At 40.6% G+C, this 22,663-nt stretch overlaps 2 protein-coding genes and 2 non-coding genes across 6 annotated transcripts; 1 reads left to right on the top strand and 3 right to left on the bottom strand.

The window, feature by feature from the left end:
* Positions 1–3,525: 3,525 nt before the first annotated feature.
* Positions 3,526–22,448, bottom strand: naca (nascent polypeptide associated complex subunit alpha). The gene is made up of 8 exons (XM_062053949.1): positions 22,367–22,448; positions 21,732–21,806; positions 7,022–7,107; positions 4,538–4,615; positions 4,307–4,453; positions 4,079–4,207; positions 3,862–3,984; positions 3,526–3,650 (listed from the first exon to the last, which is right to left on the bottom strand). Exons 2-8 carry the CDS (start codon positions 21,799–21,801, stop codon positions 3,636–3,638), a joined length of 648 nt encoding a protein of 215 aa, XP_061909933.1. The 5' UTR covers positions 21,802–21,806; positions 22,367–22,448; the 3' UTR covers positions 3,526–3,635.
* Positions 3,716–3,788, bottom strand: LOC133654433 (small nucleolar RNA SNORD59). Its single transcript, XR_009826888.1, has one exon. It is a non-coding gene; the product is annotated as a small nucleolar RNA SNORD59 (small nucleolar RNA).
* LOC133654435 (small nucleolar RNA SNORD59) lies at positions 4,687–4,758 on the bottom strand. Its single transcript, XR_009826890.1, has one exon. It is a non-coding gene; the product is annotated as a small nucleolar RNA SNORD59 (small nucleolar RNA).
* LOC133654002 (E3 SUMO-protein ligase ZBED1-like) lies at positions 14,547–17,517 on the top strand. Of its 3 annotated transcripts, none has more exons than XM_062053927.1 (4): positions 14,548–15,804; positions 16,065–16,199; positions 16,375–16,680; positions 16,757–17,517. In XM_062053927.1, the coding sequence occupies exons 1-4, from the start codon at positions 14,692–14,694 to the stop codon at positions 16,877–16,879; spliced, it is 1,677 nt and encodes a 558-aa protein (XP_061909911.1). In that variant the 5' UTR covers positions 14,548–14,691; the 3' UTR covers positions 16,880–17,517. The 3 variants fall into 3 exon arrangements, with proteins under 3 accessions (XP_061909910.1, XP_061909911.1, XP_061909912.1); XM_062053928.1 differs by having other exon boundaries at positions 14,554–14,764; positions 14,849–15,804; positions 16,375–17,517; XM_062053926.1 differs by having other exon boundaries at positions 14,547–15,804; positions 16,375–17,517.
* Positions 22,449–22,663: the final 215 nt, after the last annotated feature.

The raw sequence follows: 22,663 nt of genomic DNA on the forward strand, positions 1-22,663 counted from the left end.
ATCGTGCAGATCTTTTCTTCACTCTTTTATCCACCAGAACTGTATTTTCGAACAGTGATTCTTCGTGGTACACGGGTTCCATCTAGTGGCATGCCAAAGAATCACTTAATTAAAGTACAGTGTTATATTTTCATTGTGCCTTCTTTTTATTGAATACTTAGGCCTACTACACTACTGTGTTTTAATGTTGGTCATTATGGGAGTACTTGGAGAGCCAAGAGTTTTGAGGTGGTACTTGGTGGAAAAAGTTTGAGAACCACTGATTTAGAAATAAAGCCCTTCTCTATAAACAGCTTTAGTCATCAAATGTTCAATGGTAGATGTAGAGGGGGTGCATAATGTTTTGGTTTTGTTGTATTCCAATGAACTGGGGAATTTTTGAAAAACAGATCTCATAATACATAATAGTTATTTCTTCAAATTATATTTATTCCTTTTTTATGTGTTATAAAGATCTCTAATTTTTGACAGACCCTTTATTGCCCAAGATTTGAACCCCACAACCTTCTCTTCCTGGGGTAATGGAGTCATTTCTCCATATTGAAAATAGAAAGAGAGGGTTTTTTTAAGATACTTCTTTACCTGGTACCACACTACAATTATATTATTGGATTTGTTTTTCTTTTTAAATTCTTTGGTGTTTGCAAAAAACAGGAAGAGTAGATCAAGCTGGAGTTCCTCCATCTGTGAAAAAAGTTTGCAATATTCTCAGCTGTGATGGGACATTAAAGCCTCCTCTGCCAGTTGTGCCATTATATTCCTCTAAAGAATGTTTATTTTCCTAGTAGTGACATTGGTACCGCATGGAAGTCCAAAAGTATTTTTTGACATTTCTTGCATTATCGGTTCATAAGAGGGACAAGCGGTAGAAAATGGATGGATTGACATATTACTAACAATATATGAAAGTTGTGGAACAATTAGAATCCCCAAGTATGTGAACCAATCTAAAATGTTGAATAGGATGGCACTCTCAGGTCTTTTTACGCTCTGATTTAAGAACATTGATGATTTAGTTTTTTTCAACTTATAGCCTGAGATGTTTTCAAATGTAAGCAATCAAGAGTTCTAACAATTCAGAGAAAAATGTTTAAAAAAAATATATATTTAGTAATATTACATCAACTGCAAAAACAGCCAGTTGATCCTTGTCAATTTTGGACAAAACCGTTTTGATCTTTATCAACAGTGTTTGGAATTATTTTCTCTAGCTTCCTGACTAGTATAGTCAACATTTTAAGTCTACATCTAAAAGATTAATTTGCCTAAGCTGTGTTTTCACATGTGTTTACTTTTCCCAGTTTTGATAGCAAAAGTTATTAATGTTCCTCTTAAGGACGCTGGACGGATTCCATTATGCAATCCCCAACATTTCTAATAAGGCTATCATCAGCTAATGTTTACATGTTTGATGAACCTCAATGAAAAACCCTCCCTTCAGACTCAGGATTGTTCCTCATTTAACCCTCAGAGTAGATTTGGGACTCTTTTGACCCCCGAGGTCATTTATTGCTTTAATTTTGGCCATAACTTTGGTTTTGTTATTCCGAATGGAATCTTTCTATAAGAGGGGTTTTTCATGTTTAAATATATTTTAATTTTAAATACTTTTATATACAAACCATACATATGTTATAGCCATACAGTAGCTAAAAGACAAAAAGGGCATTATGAAGTTTAGTCTACAGAGCATGTTTGGATTCATATTTATTTCTACTTTTTCTGCTCAAATCAGTCAATTAACTTCAGTCCTAAATACAACTAGCAAACATGTCTTGTTTTTATTGCTTTGATTTGATCCAATCATGTAATATTTTTTATTTTGAAACACTTCCGTGACATGTACTTATCTATAAAGTAAATGTTAAAAGGCTGAGCAAATTTGTAATAAAATAATTTTGGATAAACTATTTTTTTGCTGCGTCCGATTACAAAAAGGTCTCCTTTGACCACTTCCATCCACCCATTTTCTACCGCTTGTCCCTTTTGGGGTCACAGGGTGTGCTGGAGCCTATCTCAGCTGCATCCGGGCAGTAGGCGGGGTACTTTATAACTACAATTTGTAACAGAGTCATTACACAATATTCTTCCAACAGGTTTTTCACCTTTATCTTTAAGTCTTTATAGGATTGACACTGGTTTTGCTACACACATTTCAATAAATCAAAATTTTGACAAGTATCTTGAGTGTTGGGGTTTGGGGAGGAGACCCTGCCCCAAGTGGAGGAGTTCAAGTACCTAGGAGTCTTGTTCACGAGTGAGGGAAAAGTGGATCGTGAGATCGACAGGCGGATCGGTGCGGCATCTTCAGTAATGCGGACGCTGTATCAATCCGTTGTGGTGAAGGAGCTGAGCCGGAAGGCAAAGCTCTCATTTTACCGGTCGATCTACGTTCCCATCCTCACCTATGGTCATGAGCTTTGGGTTATGACCGAAAGGACAAGATCACGGGTACAGGCGGCCGAAATGAGTTTCCTCCGCCGGGTGTCGGGGCTCTCCCTTAGAGATAGGGTGAGAAGCTCTGCCATCCGGAGGGAGCTCAGAGTAAAGCCACTGCTCCTCCACATCGAGGAGCCAGATGAGGTGGTTCGGGCATCTGGTCAGGATGCCACCCGAACGCCTCCCTCGGGGGGTGTTTAGGGCACGTCCAGCCGGTAGAAGGCCACGGGGAAGACCCAGGACACGTTGGGAAGATTATGTCTCCCGGCTGGCCTGGGAACGCCTCGGGATCCCCCGGGAGGAGCTGGACGAAGTGGCTGGGGAGAGGGAAGTCTGGGCTTCCCTGCTTAGGCTGCTGCCCCCGCGACCCGACCTCGGATAAGCGGAAGAAGATGGATGGATCTTGAGTGTTATATTCTGCCATCTACTTTTTCCTGCTTTAACACTTTTTCTTGCTTTGAGGTTTCTCTGGATTTAGAGCTGGTTTATCATCTGTTCCCTAATAAAGGCTTATAATGCCCCCCACCTTGAGCTTCTTGAAGTTTCTATTGTATTAATTTGAAAGTAGTTTTATTTGTTCATCCAGAAAAGTAAGAAAGTCAAAATCAGTCATCCATTTTATTTTGAGCCTCCATTTTGGATTACCACTCACTAGTTTGGAGTCATGGTAGCTCAAAGAGTTATGGGGATGACCTGACAGCAGTGATAAGGTTGTATGAAACATTTGACATTTTATTATTGCGAAACCAGGATGTAATCAATGCAAGAATATAATTGGACGAGTGCTGAGATAGTACAGTATTTTTTTTTATTCAGTCGGGTTGTTCTCTCTTTAAACATGGATTAAATTATTTCATAAAATTCAAATGGGGTAGGTCTCTAAACTCGGCATCACCAACAGCTAAAAATCTTATTCTGGAAGTTGGGTTAACAAGTATGAATGTAGCTTTGTAATTGAATGGAAAATTTAAATAGTCTTAACTGTATGTGATGCGGTTTATTACCTTGGGGAAAAAAATACTGCTTTATGACTTACCATTAGCTCTTTAAAAAAGTTATTTTTCCCCCAAAGAAGGACAAACAACATTTTCATATTATCAAGCCACAATTTTATTTCCATAGTCGGTATAAATTCTATAAATGAGCCAATATTGAATCAGCAACCACACAAACACTCCTTTTTGCCAGGGTCCCCCTTACATTGTCAACTCCTGCAATGAAAACAGAATTGATCAGCAAGTGTTACGACTTCTTTCCTCCATGAAGCTCAAGAGCCTCTTCTCAGGCACAGAATTGGCTTCACTTGACTCAGAAGAACGAAAGTCACTGTATTAAATCATCACTGAAGAGTTCTCGGTTTGAGCAAACCACTTGAAATGGCCTACTCAAGTTATTATCTAGGAGATAGTCTGGAGAACTTACCATAATTGCATTGACAATGTCATTGTTGTTGTTTTTCAGGGCACGAACAGCCTTTGCCCGCGATACGTTAGCTTGTGACATAACCAGTTCAATGTCTTTGACCTCAACTCCAGTCTCGTCAACCTAAAATAAGGTCAGGGTTGTAAATGCATTGTATGTACAAACAATAAAAGCGTAAGCTTTTGATCATTTGTCCAAACAAAGAAAATCTAATAACCTCTTCTTCTTCGCTCTCCTCCTGTACTGTTGGCGTCTGTGTATTTTCCTGGATATTTGACACAGCTTCTCCCTGCACTTTGAATTTTTCTGCAGCAGCCAGCTGTGCTTGTTGGGAGAGATCTTCGATCTAGATTACAAAACGGGGGGAGATCAATACAAGAACACTAACACAAAAACACTAACGCATGCATGCAGTAAAAGGAGCCATAACTTGATTACTCCATACCTTAGCTTCACCGAATACAATATATGTGTCTGACGCAGGGCTTTTGTACACATCTGGTTTGGTAATAACGAACAAGATGTTCTTGGACTTGCGAATGGTTACTCTGGTGACACCTGTTACCTGTCTGAGACCAAGCTTTGACATTGCCTGTTTAAAAATATAAAGAAAATAAATAGAACATGTTGCATGGTTGTAGCAAAGTCTGAGTTCACGACAGGAATTTGGGATTACCTTTCGTGCTTTCTTTTCACTGCGGCTCTGTTTGGCTTTACTGACGGGTTCCTCATCTAATTCAGCAGCAGCCGCAACCTGTTTCAAGCAAAGTTCATCCTTAAATTTGCAACCAGAAAAGTTGGCATTTTTATCCAAAAATATTTTCTTCGTCTCAGTACAGAAAGGGTGGCTTCAGTATGCTCAGAAGAACGAAAGTCACTGTAAAACATCATTGAAGAGTAGGAGTGTAACGGTACATGTATCTATATTTGTTTGAGTACAGAAGCTTTGGTTAGGGTCAATTTTCCACATGGGATAAATTTCAAGTGAGGCACAGGATGGGTACATTCGCCATTGTTATGCACCTCTCACAAGCCCAGGTATTGTGCCAAAAAGCGGATTCAAATTTAGTAACCAGATATTATATATTGCACTAATTTACTTTGTCAACAACAAAGCTTATATTAAAGCTGTCAAATTATTGCACTAATGGCAATTATTTAATGAAATAATTTAATATTTGGCATGTTATGTTATGAAAGTCACAGACCTGATCCCAATAGAACATTTATGGAGGAAGCTGAAAGTCTGTTGCGGAGCAACAGCACCAAAAGCTACAGGATATGGAGAAGTGGGCCAAAATCTCCACAGCTTTGTGTGCAAACCTGGTCAATACTACAGAAAACATTGGCTCGCTGTAACTGCAAACAAAAGTTCCCTTACCAAATATATTTTTCTGATGTATCAAAAACGTATTTAATGCAATAAAATGGCAATTACCTAAATATCATACAATAAATTTCTTTTTTAATATAAGATTTAAAATTTTTACAAGACATATACAGCAGTATACATTGAAGTTTTGGCTGCAGTTCACTTGCTACTGATGAGCCACAAGTGAGCAGAAATGGATAAAGAAAAGGGCACATTATGGAAATATCAGGTTCAAAACCATAGCAAGTTGTTCTCCCGACAAGGACTATTTTTTGCTGAAGAGGAAAAAAATCCCTGCAGCAAACGCCTGCTGCGAGCGTCGTTCTAGAGATTGGTGGTGCTTCACTTCCAGGTTCAGATTACGATTAAGGTGCAGAGATAACATAACATTTAGATTGTTACTGTGACTGCTTCAGTAAGTCGACAAAAGTTCAACAGAAATGAAAGACAGTCGGCAGGATGTCGAAAGGAGACTTTTTTTTATTGCAAACAGTCGATCCGACATCAAAACATGTCAAGACACTTTCTCAAACCAATCACACCCTTTTCCTGCTTCAAAATAAAAGTACTACGCTATACATCCGGTTTAACTATGTTTAGGGTTTCTCCTTAATGTAGGGGCTTCATATTAGCCGCCACACCTAACAAAATAAATATAATGTATTGTAGCGTCCTGCTAACATCGTGCCCAATTACGAAACGGTGTGTTCAAAGACCATGGGAAAATGACCACCATAACACACTAACATACACATTAACACCAGCCATACGCTCAGGGTTGTCTGGAGCGGAGGCAGCGTGTCCACGCTTTAATATATTCGAGATATAACCGGAGACAGCTATCTTCACAATTTAAGATGACACTGCGTTTTTTAATGAGAGAAATGCTGCCAGCAACACGAAGCAATTGTGCTTTTCGCCTTGAACATGGCGTGACAGAATCAAAACAGAGTCTCTAAATACAAGTACAATCGCCAGTAACACCATAAATAGATGGCAGATTTGTTGCAAGTTGTTTTTATTGCAGAAAAGGTGACTAAAAGGGATTTGAGAAATCTCCCCCTCCAAAAAAATTCTTAAGTACATTGTACAAAAAGCAGCAACAATCTAAAAATGGAACAAAATATTATGTAAGAAAATATATATGTTAATACTATACTTAATAGATTTGTTTTAAATGTATATTCACATCCCTTTTTAAAGAATATATGCATCATAGCAAATCATGCAATGATGTCATATCAGCCACGCCCCCACCGCCACAGGTATTTTGGCAATTTAGGGGAAACCCTGACATTGAAAAATTAAAAATGTCTTATATTACCATCATGCTTTGTCAGAGATGTTTTCTAATGTTATTCTGTGATATTTGCACCTAAAGGAATGCTAGTATATCACTTAAGGAATATGGAGTGTATTTTTCTGGCTGGCTGAAACATTGTGTAAAGTCTGTTATAGCATGTTCTCGTCAAGTCCTCAAATGTGATTTTCAGCATTTTTATTTTAGATTTCATGTCTCACTGTTGAAGTGTACTTATGATACAATATTGGCCCTTTACATGCTTTATAAGCAGGAAAACCTGCAAAATGGTCAGTGTATCAAATACTTGTTCTCCCTACTGTATAGCAAAGTACATGCCCACATTTTAACATTTTCTATATGATACATCTATATTTTTTTTAGAATTTTATTAGAAAATGACCTTATGTTCTAATGTTTAATTTAAGGCGTACCGTTACAACCCCATTAAAAATTCACACCAAAACATAGGGCAAAACTTAACACACCTGGGCTTGCTGTGTCTGTGTTTGTGCTGAATCCTGTTCCTCTAGCTCCGGGACCGAGTCGTCACTCTCGGACTCTGTGCCAGACCCTATGTGCATGAACCAAAACAAAGTTGTAACACAAAGACCCTTAACTTACCGTATGTGGAAAATGCTATTATTCTGGGCAATGACAATTAATGAAAATAGTCAAAAATTAAATTGTATTTTGCTCTTTCAACCACATTTATTTTAAAAAGAGTGTAGTCTGTGTATAGCGTCCTAAAGGTATTAAAAACCAACGTAGATTAGACCTTCAAATAGAACAAAAAAATTATTTACATCGTTATTTGATAAATATACCTAACTGAGCACATGGGAAAAAATATCCCTTTAACAACAGGTGGACAGATTAGTAACAAGGAAGAAAGAAGGAAATACCCTTATCATTCTTGATCACAGGCTGCACCACTGCTGGGATTCGATCAACTGGAGGGGCAGTTTTGAGTGATGGGACAGGATCTGTACTTATCTCAACATCAGATTTGACAGGGGCAGGCTTTGCAAGGGCTTCAGCAAATGTAAGTTTGCAGGATTTTTTTTCAGAGACACAAGAATCTGCAGTAAGTGTGGAAACCAATTTGGTGTCCACAACTGGTTTGGCGCTCTGTACAGGAGCTGGTTTAGTTTCTATATCAGGCTTGACCTCAGCTTTTGGCACAAGTTTCTCTGACTTCGCAGCCTCCGCTACAACATGCTTGTCCTGTGGGGCTGGCTTGGCAGCCTCCACGGGAGCGGGTTCATCCCGTGGGGCTGGCTTGGGAGCCCCCACGGGAGCGGGTTTGTCTTTAGGGTCTGGCTTTGCAGCCTCCAGGGGAACAGGTTTGGCAGTCTTGTCTTCTTGAGCTAGCTTAGTGGCCTTTACAGGAGCAGCCCTGCCCTGTGAGGTTGGTTTGGCTGCTCCCACAGCAGGTGTGTCCTGTGGCGCTGGATTTGTAGCCACCACGGGAGCGGGTTTGTCCTGTGGGGCTGGCTTGGTAGCCTCCACGGGAGCAGGTTTATCCTGTGGGACTGGCTTGGTATCCACCACAGGAACAGGTTTGGCAGCCTTGTCTTCTTGAGCTGGCTTAGTGGCCTTTACAGGAGCAGCCCTGCCCTGTGAGGTTGGTTTGGCTGCTACCACAACAGCGGGTATATCCTGTGGCACTGGCTTGGTAGCCTCCACGGCAGCGGGTTTGTCCTGTGGGACTGTCTTGGTAGCCACCACGTGAGCGGGTTTGTCCTGTGGGACTGGCTTGGTAGCCACCACGGGAGCGGGTTTGTCCTGTGGGGCTGGCTTGGTAGAAGCCACGGGAGCAGGTTTGTCCTGTAAGACTGGCTTCGCAGTCTCCACAGGAGTTGGTTTGTCCTGTGGGACTGGCTTGGTAGCCACCATGGGAGCGGATTTGTCCTGTGGGACTGGCTTGGTAGCCACCATGGGAGCGGGTTTGTCCTGTGGGGCTGGCTTGGTAGAAGCCACGGGAGCAGGTTTGTCCTGTAAGACTGGCTTAGTAGAAGCCACAGGAGCAGGTTTGTCCTGTAAGACTGGATTGGTAGCCACCACGGGAGCGGATTTGTCCTGTGGGACTGGCTTGGTAGCCACCACGGGAGCGGGTTTGTCCTGTGGGGATGGCTTGGTAGAAGCCACGGGAGCAGGTTTGTCCTGTAAGATTGGCTTAACAGTCTCCACAGGAGCGGGTTTGTCCTGAGATACTGGCTCAGCAGCCACCACGAGAGTGGGTTTGTGCTGTGGGGCTGGCTTGGTAGCCACCACAGAAGCGGGTTTGTCCTGTGAGGCTGGCTTGGTAGCCATCATGCGAGCGGGTTTGTCCTGTGGGGCTGGCTTGGTAGCCACCACGGGAGCGGGTTTGTCCTGTGGGGATGGCTTGGTAGAAGCCACGGGAGCAGGTTTGTCCTGTAAGACTGGCTTAGCAGTCTCCAAGGGAACGGGTTTGTCCTGTAAGACTGGCTTGGCAGTCTCCACGGGAGCAGGTTTGTCTTGTGGGGCTGGCTTGGCAGTCTCCACGGGAGCAGGTTTGTCTTGTGGGGCTGGCTTGGCAGTCTCCACGGGAGCAGGTTTGTCTTGTGGGGCTGGCTTGGCAGTCTCCACGGGAGCAGGTTTGTCTTGTGGGGCTGGCTTGGCAGTCTCCACGGGAGCAGGTTTGTCTTGTGGGGCTGGCTTGGCAGTCTCCACGGGAGCAGGTTTGTCTTGTGGGGCTGGCTTGGCAGTCTCCACGGGAGCAGGTTTGTCTTGTGGGGCTGGCTTGGCAGTCTCCACGGGAGCAGGTTTGTCTTGTGGGGCTGGCTTGGCAGTCTCCACGGGAGCAGGTTTGTCTTGTGGGGCTGGCTTGGCAGCCTCCACAAAAGTGGGTTTGCCGTGTGAAACTGGTTTGGCACCCTCCACGGGAGCGGGTTTGGCCGATGAGTCTTGCTTAGCAGCCTGAACAGGAGCGGGTTTTGCATGTGAGACTGGATTGGTAATCGCCACAAAAGTGGGTTTGTCCTGTGAGACTAGTTTGGTAATCTCCACAGGAGCAGGTTTGTCAGCAATTTTGTCCTGTGGGGCTGCCTTGGCAACCTTAACTAGAGCAGGTTTATCCCAAGGAGTTGGGTTACCAGCGTTGTCTTGTATAGCTGTTTTGGCAGTCTCCACTGGAGAAGCCTTCACGGGAGCAGAACTGTCCTTAGGGGCTGGCTTGACAGCTTCAGGAGAGGTGTTTGCTGTTGCCTTAACACTCTCAATTTCCCCCAAGGATTCAGCTTTAACCGAGGCCAAGCTGACATTTGATACCTTTAGAGGGGATTTAGTTTGCAATGCATTTATGGTATCTGAGGTAACAGTTGGAACTTGTTTTTCTTCAGTTAGATTTTTTTTCTTAGGAATCTCAGCAAGCATGTTCTTTTTCTGTATTTCCTCTGGAGGCACATTCTTAGATTTGGATTCTTTTTTAGATACCCCTCCAGGTGTAATGGTATTACACTGATTTGGAATTTGTGTTTGCCTTTCAGGTGGGATAAGTGGTGGGAGATCATCAGCAGCAGGAACAGTAGCATGTGTCAGCATAGCTACTTGAGCAAATTGGGAAGTTTCTGGGTCTGCAGTAGCTTTTGCAACAACTGGTGATCTTTTTGGCTCAACTTGGGCAGGTTTATCACCAACAAATGGCTTGCTACCCTTTGATTTTTTACTTGTTTCATTGACTTTGACATTCCGAGGTATAAAGGACTCTTCGTTCTTGGCCTTTTCTTGTTTGCCAGCCTTTACAATCTTTGGGGCAGAACGAGTACCCTGAATAGACGAAGGGGAAGAAGCTAAAGGAGATGGAACTGGTGACAAGGGAGTTGAGGAAAGTGTAGATTTGGGTGAGGTAGGAGAAGAGGAAGATGCAGACATAGAAGAGCGTTTTCTCCTGCCAGGAACAGCCTTTGGGGCAGAAGAACCCTGAGCACTTTTGGCATCTTTGCCTTTGGACTTAGTGGGGGCAGCTGTCCGAGGTTGCTGGGAGGAACTTGGGACAGGTGGTGTAGCTGAACAGGAACATATTTTTTTACTTTCTTTTGAACCAAGAAGTGTTGCACATGCTGGTTAAATTAACAAACCAAAACACAAATATTCAAGGGGTAAGAACACAAACTTGTTCAACACTGGAGTTTGGTTCAAAATGATTGTTTAAATGCCACACAGAAAACCTTTCGGGAGGTGCTTAAGTCTCAACTAAAAATGTTTTAATGCATTCTACACACATCACACCATGCACATCATCTGCATTGAAACTCAAATAACTATTGAATTATTCTCTGTAAGACTCTTATAAGCCTGCTAATTTCATGTTAACCGTTTAGTCTCTGCTATAACGTGGTTCCAAATAGAGTTCTTTTTAACTATATTCTACTTATTTTGTTGTCTCATTGCTTTACATTTGACTTAGCTTAGCAGTTAGCATGGCTTCCCATCTCCAGCTCTTTCTTGCGCAGTGTGAACTAAACAGAACACATATACGGCAAAAGCAGGATGGGAAATAATGACAAACCTCACAGGTTGTGGCCAAAAGGTGTTTGAGAAGTGTGACATTGGTCTGTTCTCATTTTGCGCTAGCTCGGCCACATTCATTTACAACTCTCCATCCAGGATAAGATTAACCTGGGATTTCGTCTTGAATGGATTAAATTGATTTTTCTCTTTATTACTTGTAAATACATCTTTAGAACCAAATTTTAGAAAACTGATGACTGTTTGCTCTTTTCTAGGCTCTTTGTAATGTACCTCTTTATTTGAAGATTAATCATGCAAATGCTGTGTTGAGGAAGAAATTGTAGCCTCTGCTGGATCAGTCAGACCTTTTTTAGAGATGGCACTGGTGCCAACTTGGACTTTTCACCTTGCTAGGTCATGTTCTGAGATATGGTTTTACCATTTGGTTGATCATCGGTGAACTGAATATAAGTTGCTCGGGCAGGGCTAGAGAGTTATGGGGAATTCTCTGATGGGTTGGCCTTATTTAAAGTATGGACAAGCATCTCAGTATGGACAAGCATCTCAGAAGAATCAGAGGAATGTATTACTCCTGCAGCTGAAAGCTAACAGGGCAAGGAGCACTTCAGGGAATCTCGGGTGACAAACTGGGTAGTTTGTACTCAAAACATGAAATGAGAAAATTACTTGCCTGTGGTTCGTGGGCAGATGTTGGAAAGGAGTGTTAAACACTGAATCCATGCAGTGTTCAATTTTTTTTAAACAAAACGTAACCATATCACTAAAGTATGGGGGTGCACAGAAAATATTTGATATGACAAAGTATGTCAATGAAAAAATTAGATAACAAAAAAAGTAATGTGTTATAGGTGTGTTAGTGTGAGCAAATAAGTGCTAATTTTCCCACGTGCCGTGCTGTTAACTGCTTGTCGTAAACTTCCCCTGAGCTTACTGTAAACAACCATGCTGCAGATTCTGTGGGACTTCTTCACGGTTTTAGAAGACATTACGCGCTATATGTTCTAAAAGCCGCGAGGAAGAAGAAAAAAGTGCTTCAAAATATTGAAAAAACCTTATCAGCCACTTTAAATGCCTGTGTTATGAAATTCTACAAAAAAATCCTACAAAAATGCCCTAAAGCCGTCTGCAAAAAAGATGTGTACAAACAATAGGCAAATCTAAATTTAAAGAATAAAATAATTATGTTGACTATCATTGCGAGACTTAAACCACTTTGCAAAGGTCATGCTATTGATTATTTTTTTAATGCAATTAATTTTTTTCCTCAGCACTCTTTTACACAAATTTTCTCCGTTCTCATGGTTGGAAAACAAAGATATGTCAAGATGTAGCTGTAAAGGTACGTGTATTTTTTGGTCATTGTACTTACATTTGAATAATGACAATTAAAAAACAATTGGTTTTGCTGGATTTCATTGGGAAATACAACACATTTGGAAAAAAGCAGTCTTTTTGTGTCGAAAATCATTAAATAGATCTAAAAAACTAATTATTTTCTATTGGTATATAAAATATAAAACAAATTGTTTTTTTAGATTTGTTGTTGCTTTTCTAGACTGAAATAATAACTTTCAAATTCTTATTCACGAAAAGAAAATTTTATGAACACAACATACACTGACCTACAATCTTGCAGTAGCAAGGAAGACCAGGGGCCGTACTTATCAAGCTTCTTAGAGTGCCATTTTACACTTAAGTCCTGAGAATTTGCGAAATGTAGCCCTACTCTCAAACTTAAGAATAAAAGCTTTTTATCAACGTTCTTAAGTCTAAGAATCAATCCTACTCTCCACGATATTTAAGAGACCTTCAGAGGTGTCTTAAGTGGTTAGGAGTTGCCAGCAGGGGATGGCACTGAGGCGAGAGAGACGTGCGCGAACATTCAGGGAGCGGAACGATGTTCTGGATTTGTTTGATGACGAGCAGCTGATCAAACGGTATCGTTTAGACAGAGCGGGTATTATTTTTGTCACAGATTTAATACTTTTCGATTCCATGTTGATTTCTGCATGTGGCTGCAGTGGGCTAGTATATATAGAGTCACCCACACCAGTTTCAAATTAGTTGCCTAATTAATGAATTGGAAAGAAAATGTTATGACAGTAGCGTATGTGTGTGGCCGTGAGGTGAGTGACGTCAGTGAGTGTGTGGGCGACAGAAGAGAGGGAGCGGTAGTTGGTAGTTTGTTTTGTATTATTTTGTAGTTTATTGTCAAAATATACACTCCCATTGTCCACTTAAATATTTCCAAGATATTTCTTTATTCTTAGACAACGGATTCCCTTCCGTGATTGGTCATTTCTATGGACACAGAAATGACGTCACCTAAAATTCCATTTACGGCACATAGTAATGTCGTAATTCAGCTCTGAGTGTGACACTTAAGATTCAGTCCTACACTTCGCTGAAAGTGTGAGTAAGACGCTTGATAACTAACTTTTAAGTGCAGCTTTCAGCGAAGAATTTATTTACTCTTAAGTCAACTCTTAGCAGACTTCTTAGGAGTAATTCTGAGAAGCTTGATAAGTACGGCCCCAGATGTTTTGGGGCAGGTCTTACAGCTTTTGTCATTTAAGAGGCCCAATAGCAGTGGGGAGTGTAGAGAAAAAGAAGGAACGAAGTGACTACAACTTTATACTAGGGTTGTATGGTATACGGGTACCAGTATAGTATCGCGGTACTAATGAATCACTATACTCTAAAAAGTACCGGTTCCAAATTTTTTTTTACGGGCATGATGGCGCACCGTCACGTCATTACATTGCTGGGTTTACGATCAGAGGAGCATGTTTGGCAGCGCACAATCATGGAGTACTTCCAAGCAGACAGTGTATAGACAGAAAAGGGAGAATGAACGCATTTTGGTCTAAAAACTGACAAAGCTATAACACGGAAACGCCCTCAGGAAGAGGTGCTTTAAGACATGGCTAGCAGCTAACATCCATCCGGAGTCGGCATTGTTTTAGCTACTTCTAGATCACTAATCCTCGCCTCCATGGCGACAAATAAAGTATGTTTCTTACAAGTATCATCCCTGCAGGACAAGGAATAGCTAAACATGCTTCACTACACACCGTAGGTTACAACAGCTCACTGGCGTCACTGCTAACAAAAGCTAGTGCGCCTGAATGTAAACAAAAAGTACAATAGTGTATCTAGTCGATAATACTATTATTACCTCTGTGTTTTATAGGCACAAAATCTGTCCTTTTTTAAAATTCATATTATGTTTCTAAACTCAGGAAATATGTCCCTGGACACACGAGGACTTTGAATATGACCAACGTATGATACTGTAACTACTTGTTATCGGATCGATACCTAAATTTGTAGTGTCATTCAAAACTAATGTAAAGTATCCAAACAACAGAAGAATAAGTGATTATTACTAGGGATGTTAACAATTAATCGATTTTCGATTAATTGTCGTTAAGAAATTACCCGATTAAAATTAACGATTTCAATTAATTGACAATTCCGTTCTGTCACGGTCGGTGCGGTGGTTTTCTGTGTGAAGGTAATGCTGAGTTTATACCTCGCTAGTCCACACGAGGGAGTTGTTGCTTATTGTACTTTTTCCAAGCAGCAACACCATCACGTGACCAGCCCTACATGTCCGCTGTACACATGAGAGTCCACATGCGAGAGAAGAAAAACAAACATGAAGCGACGCAAGAGAAGTGCTGTGTGGGAACATTTCACCCTAAAAGAGGACGATGCAACGTGCAAAATATGTAAGGCTGTTTTGAAGTACAACAATTCAACCAGTTCGTTAAATTACCACCTAAAAAGTTTACATGCCGCTGTGCTTGGAGGAGAGAGTGGAGGCGGAGCACGGCCAGGCCAGCCCTCCGTCGCCGAAGCGTTTTCCAAAAGAAAAGCGGTGTGTGATGACGCACGGGCAGAGGGCATCACCCAGAGGATTTGCAACATGGTTGAAAAGGATATGCTGCCTATAAGCATTGTGGATGGCAAGGGGTTTCGTGAGTTGATGAACTATTGTGAGCCAGACTACCAAATCCCTTCTCGAGAAACAATAACAACCCGCATAGAGGCTCGCTACAAAAGAAAGAAAGCCGAGCTGAAAGCACGACTGGCCAACACGCATGTAGCAATAACCACTGACTGTTGGACGTCAAATACAACAGAGAGCTATATCACCGTCACTTGCCACTACATGGAGGACTGGCTGATGAGGTCGGCAGTCCTAGCCACAGAGAGTATGCCGATGAGCCATACGGCTGATAATTTAGCAGAACGGCTGAATGAAATTGTGCATGCATGGGGGCTGACCGGGCGAGTGATAGCCTGTGTTCACGACAACGCGAGTAACATCGTCTTAGCAAACAGCCAACCTCGAGTCGACTGGGCCTCTGTTCCATGCTACACCCATACCCTACAACTGGCCATCAACGATGGTTTCGCTGGGACCCTGCACCAAGTCATCGCAGCTGCAGGAAGATTGGTCAAACACTTTAAGCACAGCACTAAAGCCACCAAAGCGCTGGAAACCAAGCAAGGCCAAATGGGCTTGGAACGCCACCAGCTCATTCAATCCTGCAAAACGAGGTGGAATTCAGTCTGTGACATGTTTGCGAGACTGGTGGAGCAGCGGTGGGCGGTGTGCGCCGTACTATCAGACCGCACGTTCACCAAGCTGTCTGATGCTCGGACACTTGAGATCAGAGACGACCACTGGAAAATCATGGAGGAAATGGGCCCTGTTCTAGTCGCTCTGAAGACAGCAACTACCGTGATGTCTACAGAGACTGAGGTAGAGTATTACTTTACCCCCCCCCCCCCTTGCACGATTTTGTCATTTGAATTTGAATGCTACTTTATGCATATCACTGTTCTCTGTGTAATATATTTCCAATGTCATATATTATGAGTGAAAAAAAAGAGGGGGAAAGAAAACGTAAGCTTTCTTTTAGTTGACCTTGTACCTATTTACCTAACCTGTGAATCTGTACTGTTATGAAACTTTTCTATACAAAGGAACTAAACTCAACTAATATATATTTTTTTCTTCAGGTGTCCATATCCAACACGTATCCCATCAGCTTCGGTTTAATCGACGTGCACCTCAAGAAGAGAGTCGAGGGAGACTCAGGCAAAGTGGCAGAATTCAAATCTAAAGTGGCTGCTTCACTGAGCAGACGGATGAAGGTAACAGCTAATGTCTATTATTAATATTATTATTGCAGCATCTAATAAATAACCTATACAAAACATACATAGCATTGTACAAAATATGCATTGCCCATGTAAGGTTAGGTGGCACTGCTTGCTTATTATATTAATAATTGAAGTTATATTATTTATTTGTTTTTATTTGACACAGATTGCATCTGATGACTTCCTAACATCAACCCCAATGATAGCAACGATGGTGGACCCTCGGCACAAGCACCTGTCATTTCTCAGCCCAGCCAGGAGGATTTCAGCAAATGCCAAACTGCTTGAACTGGCTCAAGCAGAAGATGTGAGCTCCACATCCACAACAGCAGATGGAGCAAGCTCTGCCTCTGCCAGTACCACTGGAGAGGAGGAGGAGGGGGCTCAGCCAGACGTGCCTGTCCAGGAAGCTGCACCACAGAGACACACATCTGCTATGGTTCAACTCCTGGGTGCCTACTACACCAACCAGGTCACTAATGATGTGGAGAGAGAGCTGGACAGTTTTCTGAAGGATGCTGTGCCAAACCTTGATTCTGATCCCACAGATTGGTGGGGAAAAAATGAAGCAAGGTATCCGAGGTTGGCAAAAGTGGCAAAACGATACATGTGTATCCCTGCTACATCAGTGCCTTCTGAACGCGTGTTCTCAGCATGTGGCCTTACTGTAACCAAGCTGCGCTCACGGCTCACACCTGAGCATGTAGACATGCTCATATACTTGAATAAAAATGAATAAGCAATTGTACCCATGGGCCATGTTACATGTATGAGGCAGAGAGCCTTCTCTAAAATGTGACTTTTCCCTTTGTTAAAATTTCAATTGTCCACCTGCCTGATGATCTAAATATTAAGTTGATTGTTGTAGCCAGGGTTGGCTAAACTTGGCTTGCTTAATATTTTACTATCACGATCACCATTGTCTTTCAGGAATGTTTACTTGAAGTTGTTGTCAGCCTGTTTCAAGCTGACTGATTATTACATTAATGTTTACACTAATAGTTTGTGAGAGACAAACTAAGATGGGCATAGTGCATGCACTTTATTTTATTTTATGCAGTGACATGTTTTTCATTCAGTTCTTCTGTCAGCCTCACTTGAGCCCAAATGTTAAGTTGAATCAATGACTGTTCTTCTGCAGCAGGCTTAGGTTTACTTATTTTGCTGTTACTTACAATTTCAGGGATGTCTGCCTTATATTTTTTCAAGTTGACTGTCATATAGGCACTTTTCCCAGTTCAAGAGGGATTCAATTAATGTTGCAGCTTGCAGGCTGCTAGCCTTCTAATAGTTTGTGAGACAGACTAAGATGTGCATTGTGCATGTTGTACACTTGATGTTACTTTATTTTTCTTGTCTTTACAGTAGTGAGTGAGTGACATGTTTTTTCACTTCAGTTCTTGTCAGCCTCACCTGAGTCCAAAGGTGAAGTTCTGCAGCAGACTGCAACAGCCAACAGGCTTACTTATTTGCTGCCTGCTGTTACAATTTTCAGGGATGTCTTCCTTGTATTTTTTCAAGTTGACAGATAGGCATTAGGCACCTTTCCCAGTTCAAGAGGGATTATATAAAATAAAGCTAGCTATTATGGCTGCTGCCACTACCAAGTCTTGCATGTGTGACAAGACTAAAGTGCACTTTATATTATATTCCTCATGTTACAAAGATGACTTACTTTTGTATCAAATAAACATTTGATTAGGGAATACAATGTCCTTTGTATTTTATACCAGCAAAATTTTGATTTTGATTTTGTACCTTATTGAGGGGAAATCTCAGATGGGGGGAAAACGCCGCTTTATCAACTAATCGATGATCGATCGATAAGGTTATCAACTATCAATTAATGAAATAATCGATAATTTGCATCCCCAATTATTACATTTCAACAGAAGTGTGGATAGAACATGTTGAAACGGAAAATAATCAGATATAGGGCTGCAACAACTAATCGATTAAAATCGCTTATAAAAATAGTTGGCGATTAATTTAGTCAGCGATTCGTTGGATCTATGCTATGCGCAGAGGCTACTTTTTTATTTATTTATTTTTATTTTTATAAACCTTTATTTATAAACTGCAACATTTACAAACAGCTGAGAAACAATAATCAAAATAAGTATGGTGCCAGTATGCTGTTTTTTCCCAATAAAATACCGGAAAGGATAGAAATTTAGTTTGTCCCTTTTATCCGATTATTAATCGATTAATCAAAGTAATAATTGACAGATTAATCGATTATCAAATTAGTTGTTAGTTGCAGCCCTAATCAGATATTAACGGCAAACGAACAAGTGGATTGATTAATACATTTTTACAGCTTGTCCTTTATAATTTTGACAAAATAATAGAATGAGAAATGACAATATATTATTGAATATGTCAGCAGACAAATTAGGAGCCTTTGTTTGCTTACTTACTACTAAAAAACATGTCTAGTATGTTCACTATTTAATTTAAGGCCAAAATTGTTCTTTGATTGCAATAACAAACATGTTTAATGTACCGTAAGATTTTTTGTTCAAATAAAGCCAATAATGCCATTTTTTGTGGTCTCCTTTATTTAGAAAAGTATCGAAATACATTTTGGTACCGGTACCAAAATATTGGTATCGGGACAACCATACTTTATACTACAATGGCGGACTCGAGCAAACCTTTTTGGGTAACACTTCACCATATATGGAGATATCCGCTGTTACTAGCAGCAAATACATCACTAGCTGCTCAAATTCCAAATGTCTCGTTTGGAGCAAGTACAAAATAATGCAAGATTGTTTACTAAATATCTCAGTCATGCTGCCTTGGTTTGCGTTCAAATTTGTAAGACTTATGGGGACCCAAATACACAAAACAGGTACTGACAGGTAAGAAAATTTGGTTTTGCATGATGGGACCCCTTTAAAGCATAACAAAAAGCTGAGAGACTGCTTCTATTCCAAAATACTCATAGATTGGGTTATTGTCCCGATATTAATATTTTGGTACAGGTACCAAAATCTATATTGATTTGTTTCAAAATAAAAGGGAAACATGTTTAGCTCGTCTCGTTCTGCACGGGTGATACTTGTGAGAAACTGAGTTTGTCGCCATGGAGGTGAGGATTAGTGATTCAGAAGTAGCTAAAAACACGGTGTGGACAAGCATTAGCTCACTATGTTTAAAGCACCGCTGGCAGGATAGTGCTTCAGTCTTTATCAGTTGATTTTAAGCCAAAATACATCCGTTCTCCCTGTCACATCTCCACTTGTAAATGCTGTGTGCGTGTGTTGACTTGTGACCTGCGCCCTGGCTTAGATTACCAGCAATGTCACACTGGTGCGCAATCAATGCATGAAAGAAAAAGTCTGCTACTTTTTAAAGGCAGTACACCGTATTTCCTTGAATTGGCGCAGGGAATATAGTATTCGCACGTCTAGAATTACTGCCGGGTTAAACTCGTTTCTCAAAATAATTAACGCATGCTTGGCCTTATCGCCGGTTTATTATTGAAGCTTGATCAAATTCGTTTCGCAAAATACTAATTTTATTATCGCATGTCTATAATTTTCACCGGGTCAAACTCGTTTCGCAAAATATTTAGCATATGGCTAGAACTTCCACCGGGTCAAATTCGTTACGTCACGAGTGACGCATCTGTCCTCATTTTCAAAATGGAGGAAGCTGCTTTCAGTAGTTTACAATCGCACAAAGGAAAAACGATAAAGAGCTATTCAGTAGGATTTAAGGTCCAAGCTATTGAATACCGGTACAGTATGCTAAAGAGAACAGTAAGCAGCTATGTTTTATTAATATACCGTAGCTGCGTGTGTGAAATACTGTATAAGTCATTAAATGACTCCCGCCTCCTGGTGGTAGAGGGCGCTGCCGTGCTAGTGATCCTTCTTGCGACTTCCGGTACTGCAGAAGAAGTGAACACACGCAGCAAGAGATTTTTTTTCTCTTCCTTTTAACAAGGAGGATTACATAAAATAAATCTCAAATAAAACAGTTTTCTAAACTGGACTTTCAATCGAAGCAGGAGGTAATAATTAAAGGAATATCTCCATCGAGACAGAGACTTTTAAAACGGAAAAAAGAAAATAATGAAGACTTCTATAAACAAGTTATCGATGCTTTTGGTCAGAAGGAGCTGCAAATGGACTCCATTTATAAGTACAGGTAAGACCATAATAACGTTTTTTTTAAATTAAATGTGCTTTTCATGATGGTATGCTTACATCACACTCAAAGCGCACGCCTAAATATTATGGATTCCTTTTGGTAAACGCCGGAGTGAGAAGAGGTTTTAAAATAATTACCGCCCCTGCGGCTATTCAAGGAAATACGGTAGTACCCTTTTCTATTCATTAGTACTGGTATACCGTACAATCCTAAATTAAGGTATCACTGTATTTATTGGTGTTCACAATGTGCTTCTCCTTGCAAAAACAATTGATTTGAGTGCAAGCTTACACAGGTCTTACTATTTTTTTTTATCAGGCAGCACAATTACAACACTGAGTTACACCCTCTGATTCACAATTATAAAGTGGATGACAGAATGAATGCCACACTAGCTTATAAACTTAACTTTAGGTACAAGTTAATGTCTTGATTGTACTTCTTGTTAAGCAAAAAACAACACTTAAGTTAAACCCTCTGATTCACAATTATAAAGAGAATGACCAAATGAATGCCACACTTGCTTATAAACCTAACTTTAGGTACAAGTTAATGTCTTGATTGTACTTCTTGTTAAGCAAAAAACAACACTTAAGTTAAACCCTCTGATTCACAATTATAAAGAAAATGACAGAATGAATGCCACACTTGCTTATAAACCTAACTTTAGCTACAAGTTAATGTCTTGATTTTACTTCTTGTTAAACAAAATTACAACACTTAAGTTAAACCCTCTGATTCACAATTATAAAGAGAATGACCAAATGAATGCCACACTTGCTTATAAACCTAACTTTAGGTACAAGTTAATGTCCTTGATTTTACTCCTTGTTAAGCAGTCCACAGCTTATTAATGTCGGAGACCAACAATTTTGAAGCCTTTCAGATCAAAGTTACATGTGCTTAATTTATTCTCGAAGTATAAACCATTGTACCTCTAAAATTATTACAATTTAACAATCTGCAACAGAGGCAAGGACTACCACAATTGCATTGGTACAAGTTGATTTGCCGCATCAGTAAATATTTGTGAACTGAGATTTCAAGACCATTAATGTGCACACAAAACATGCTTTTTAAAACAAATGCAGTTGTCAGAGCAAAACACACTATAGTGTATTAATACAAAGGGATCCTGGATTTCTCTGAAAGCAAAGCCATGACAGTAAGCGACACATGTGCAACACATGGCTGCTGGAGGTCAGTTACGTTGCATGCACCCGATATCAGCAATCCAACCACCCCATTTAAATCAAGTGTGCACGTTGTGACCGTCATCAGCATTATTGCGTAGCAGTGTCCCACAAGTGTCGCTGTTTTGATTTAGCACAGCATGCAGATAAGATAGAATATACGAACCGGTTTCCACTTGTGGTTGCTGCAGCTCTTGCTCCGTGACAGGGACCGTTTCTGTTGCTTCGCCAGGCATGGTTGCTGACAAAAGACGTTAACATTACGTCATAGCAAAACAAGCAGTAATGTGAACTAAGTACGGTAGACGAGCTTTGTCGACAAAAAGCACAAACGTTAAGACTTTCTACTTGTAATACACTGTCTACTCGTAACACACTGGTGTCAATACTTCGAGCTAGAAAGGCAACCCGTGCTTTAGCTACTAAGCTACACAGCGGTTTTACTTCAGCTAGGTTGCTTCTTTTTTAATAACGTTGAACGTTAACGACAACACTCATCTTCGGCCTTTACGCAAATACCACTGTTTAAGACAGTAGTTGTCAAAAAAACTCCTTCATTGATTACTGAAAAAGCGGCCCTGAAAACCTGCATCTAAACTACAGAGCCATCAAAACTCCCCCATTTTGAACTGGCTATCGGAAGCACAAACTCGCATATAATGTTGACAAAATGGACAACATATGCGAAATAATTTTACCGAATGATGAACACTACTTTGATTTAACTTATAATAATGTAACTATGAACTATAATGTCTCAAAACCAGTTGGATGATATTAGATTTATAGCGAGACACTCACCAGCTCAGGATGCTATTTCCAAGATGGCTGTGAGAAAGAACTTGTGACCTCTTTGAAACCGGATATCCCGTTTCAGATATTACCTTCCGCTTCTGGGTTAAGTTAAAATTGAAACGCTCAGTGCTGTGCTTCTTTTCACATGTATACTGCGCTTTTTTTTTTTTTTTACAAACTCCAAAGGTAATGACAGAATAGTAAAAATACTTTAGTATTTTTTGTTTAAGTGACTTACTTTTTCAATCAATAAAACGTTTTGTTCAGTAGAAGTAGAGAGTAATGCAAATACTTTCAGTGTAA

The sequence above is a fragment of the Entelurus aequoreus genome, linkage group LG07, assembly GCF_033978785.1.
Source record: "Entelurus aequoreus isolate RoL-2023_Sb linkage group LG07, RoL_Eaeq_v1.1, whole genome shotgun sequence".
Taxonomy (NCBI): Eukaryota; Metazoa; Chordata; class Actinopteri; order Syngnathiformes; family Syngnathidae; genus Entelurus; species Entelurus aequoreus.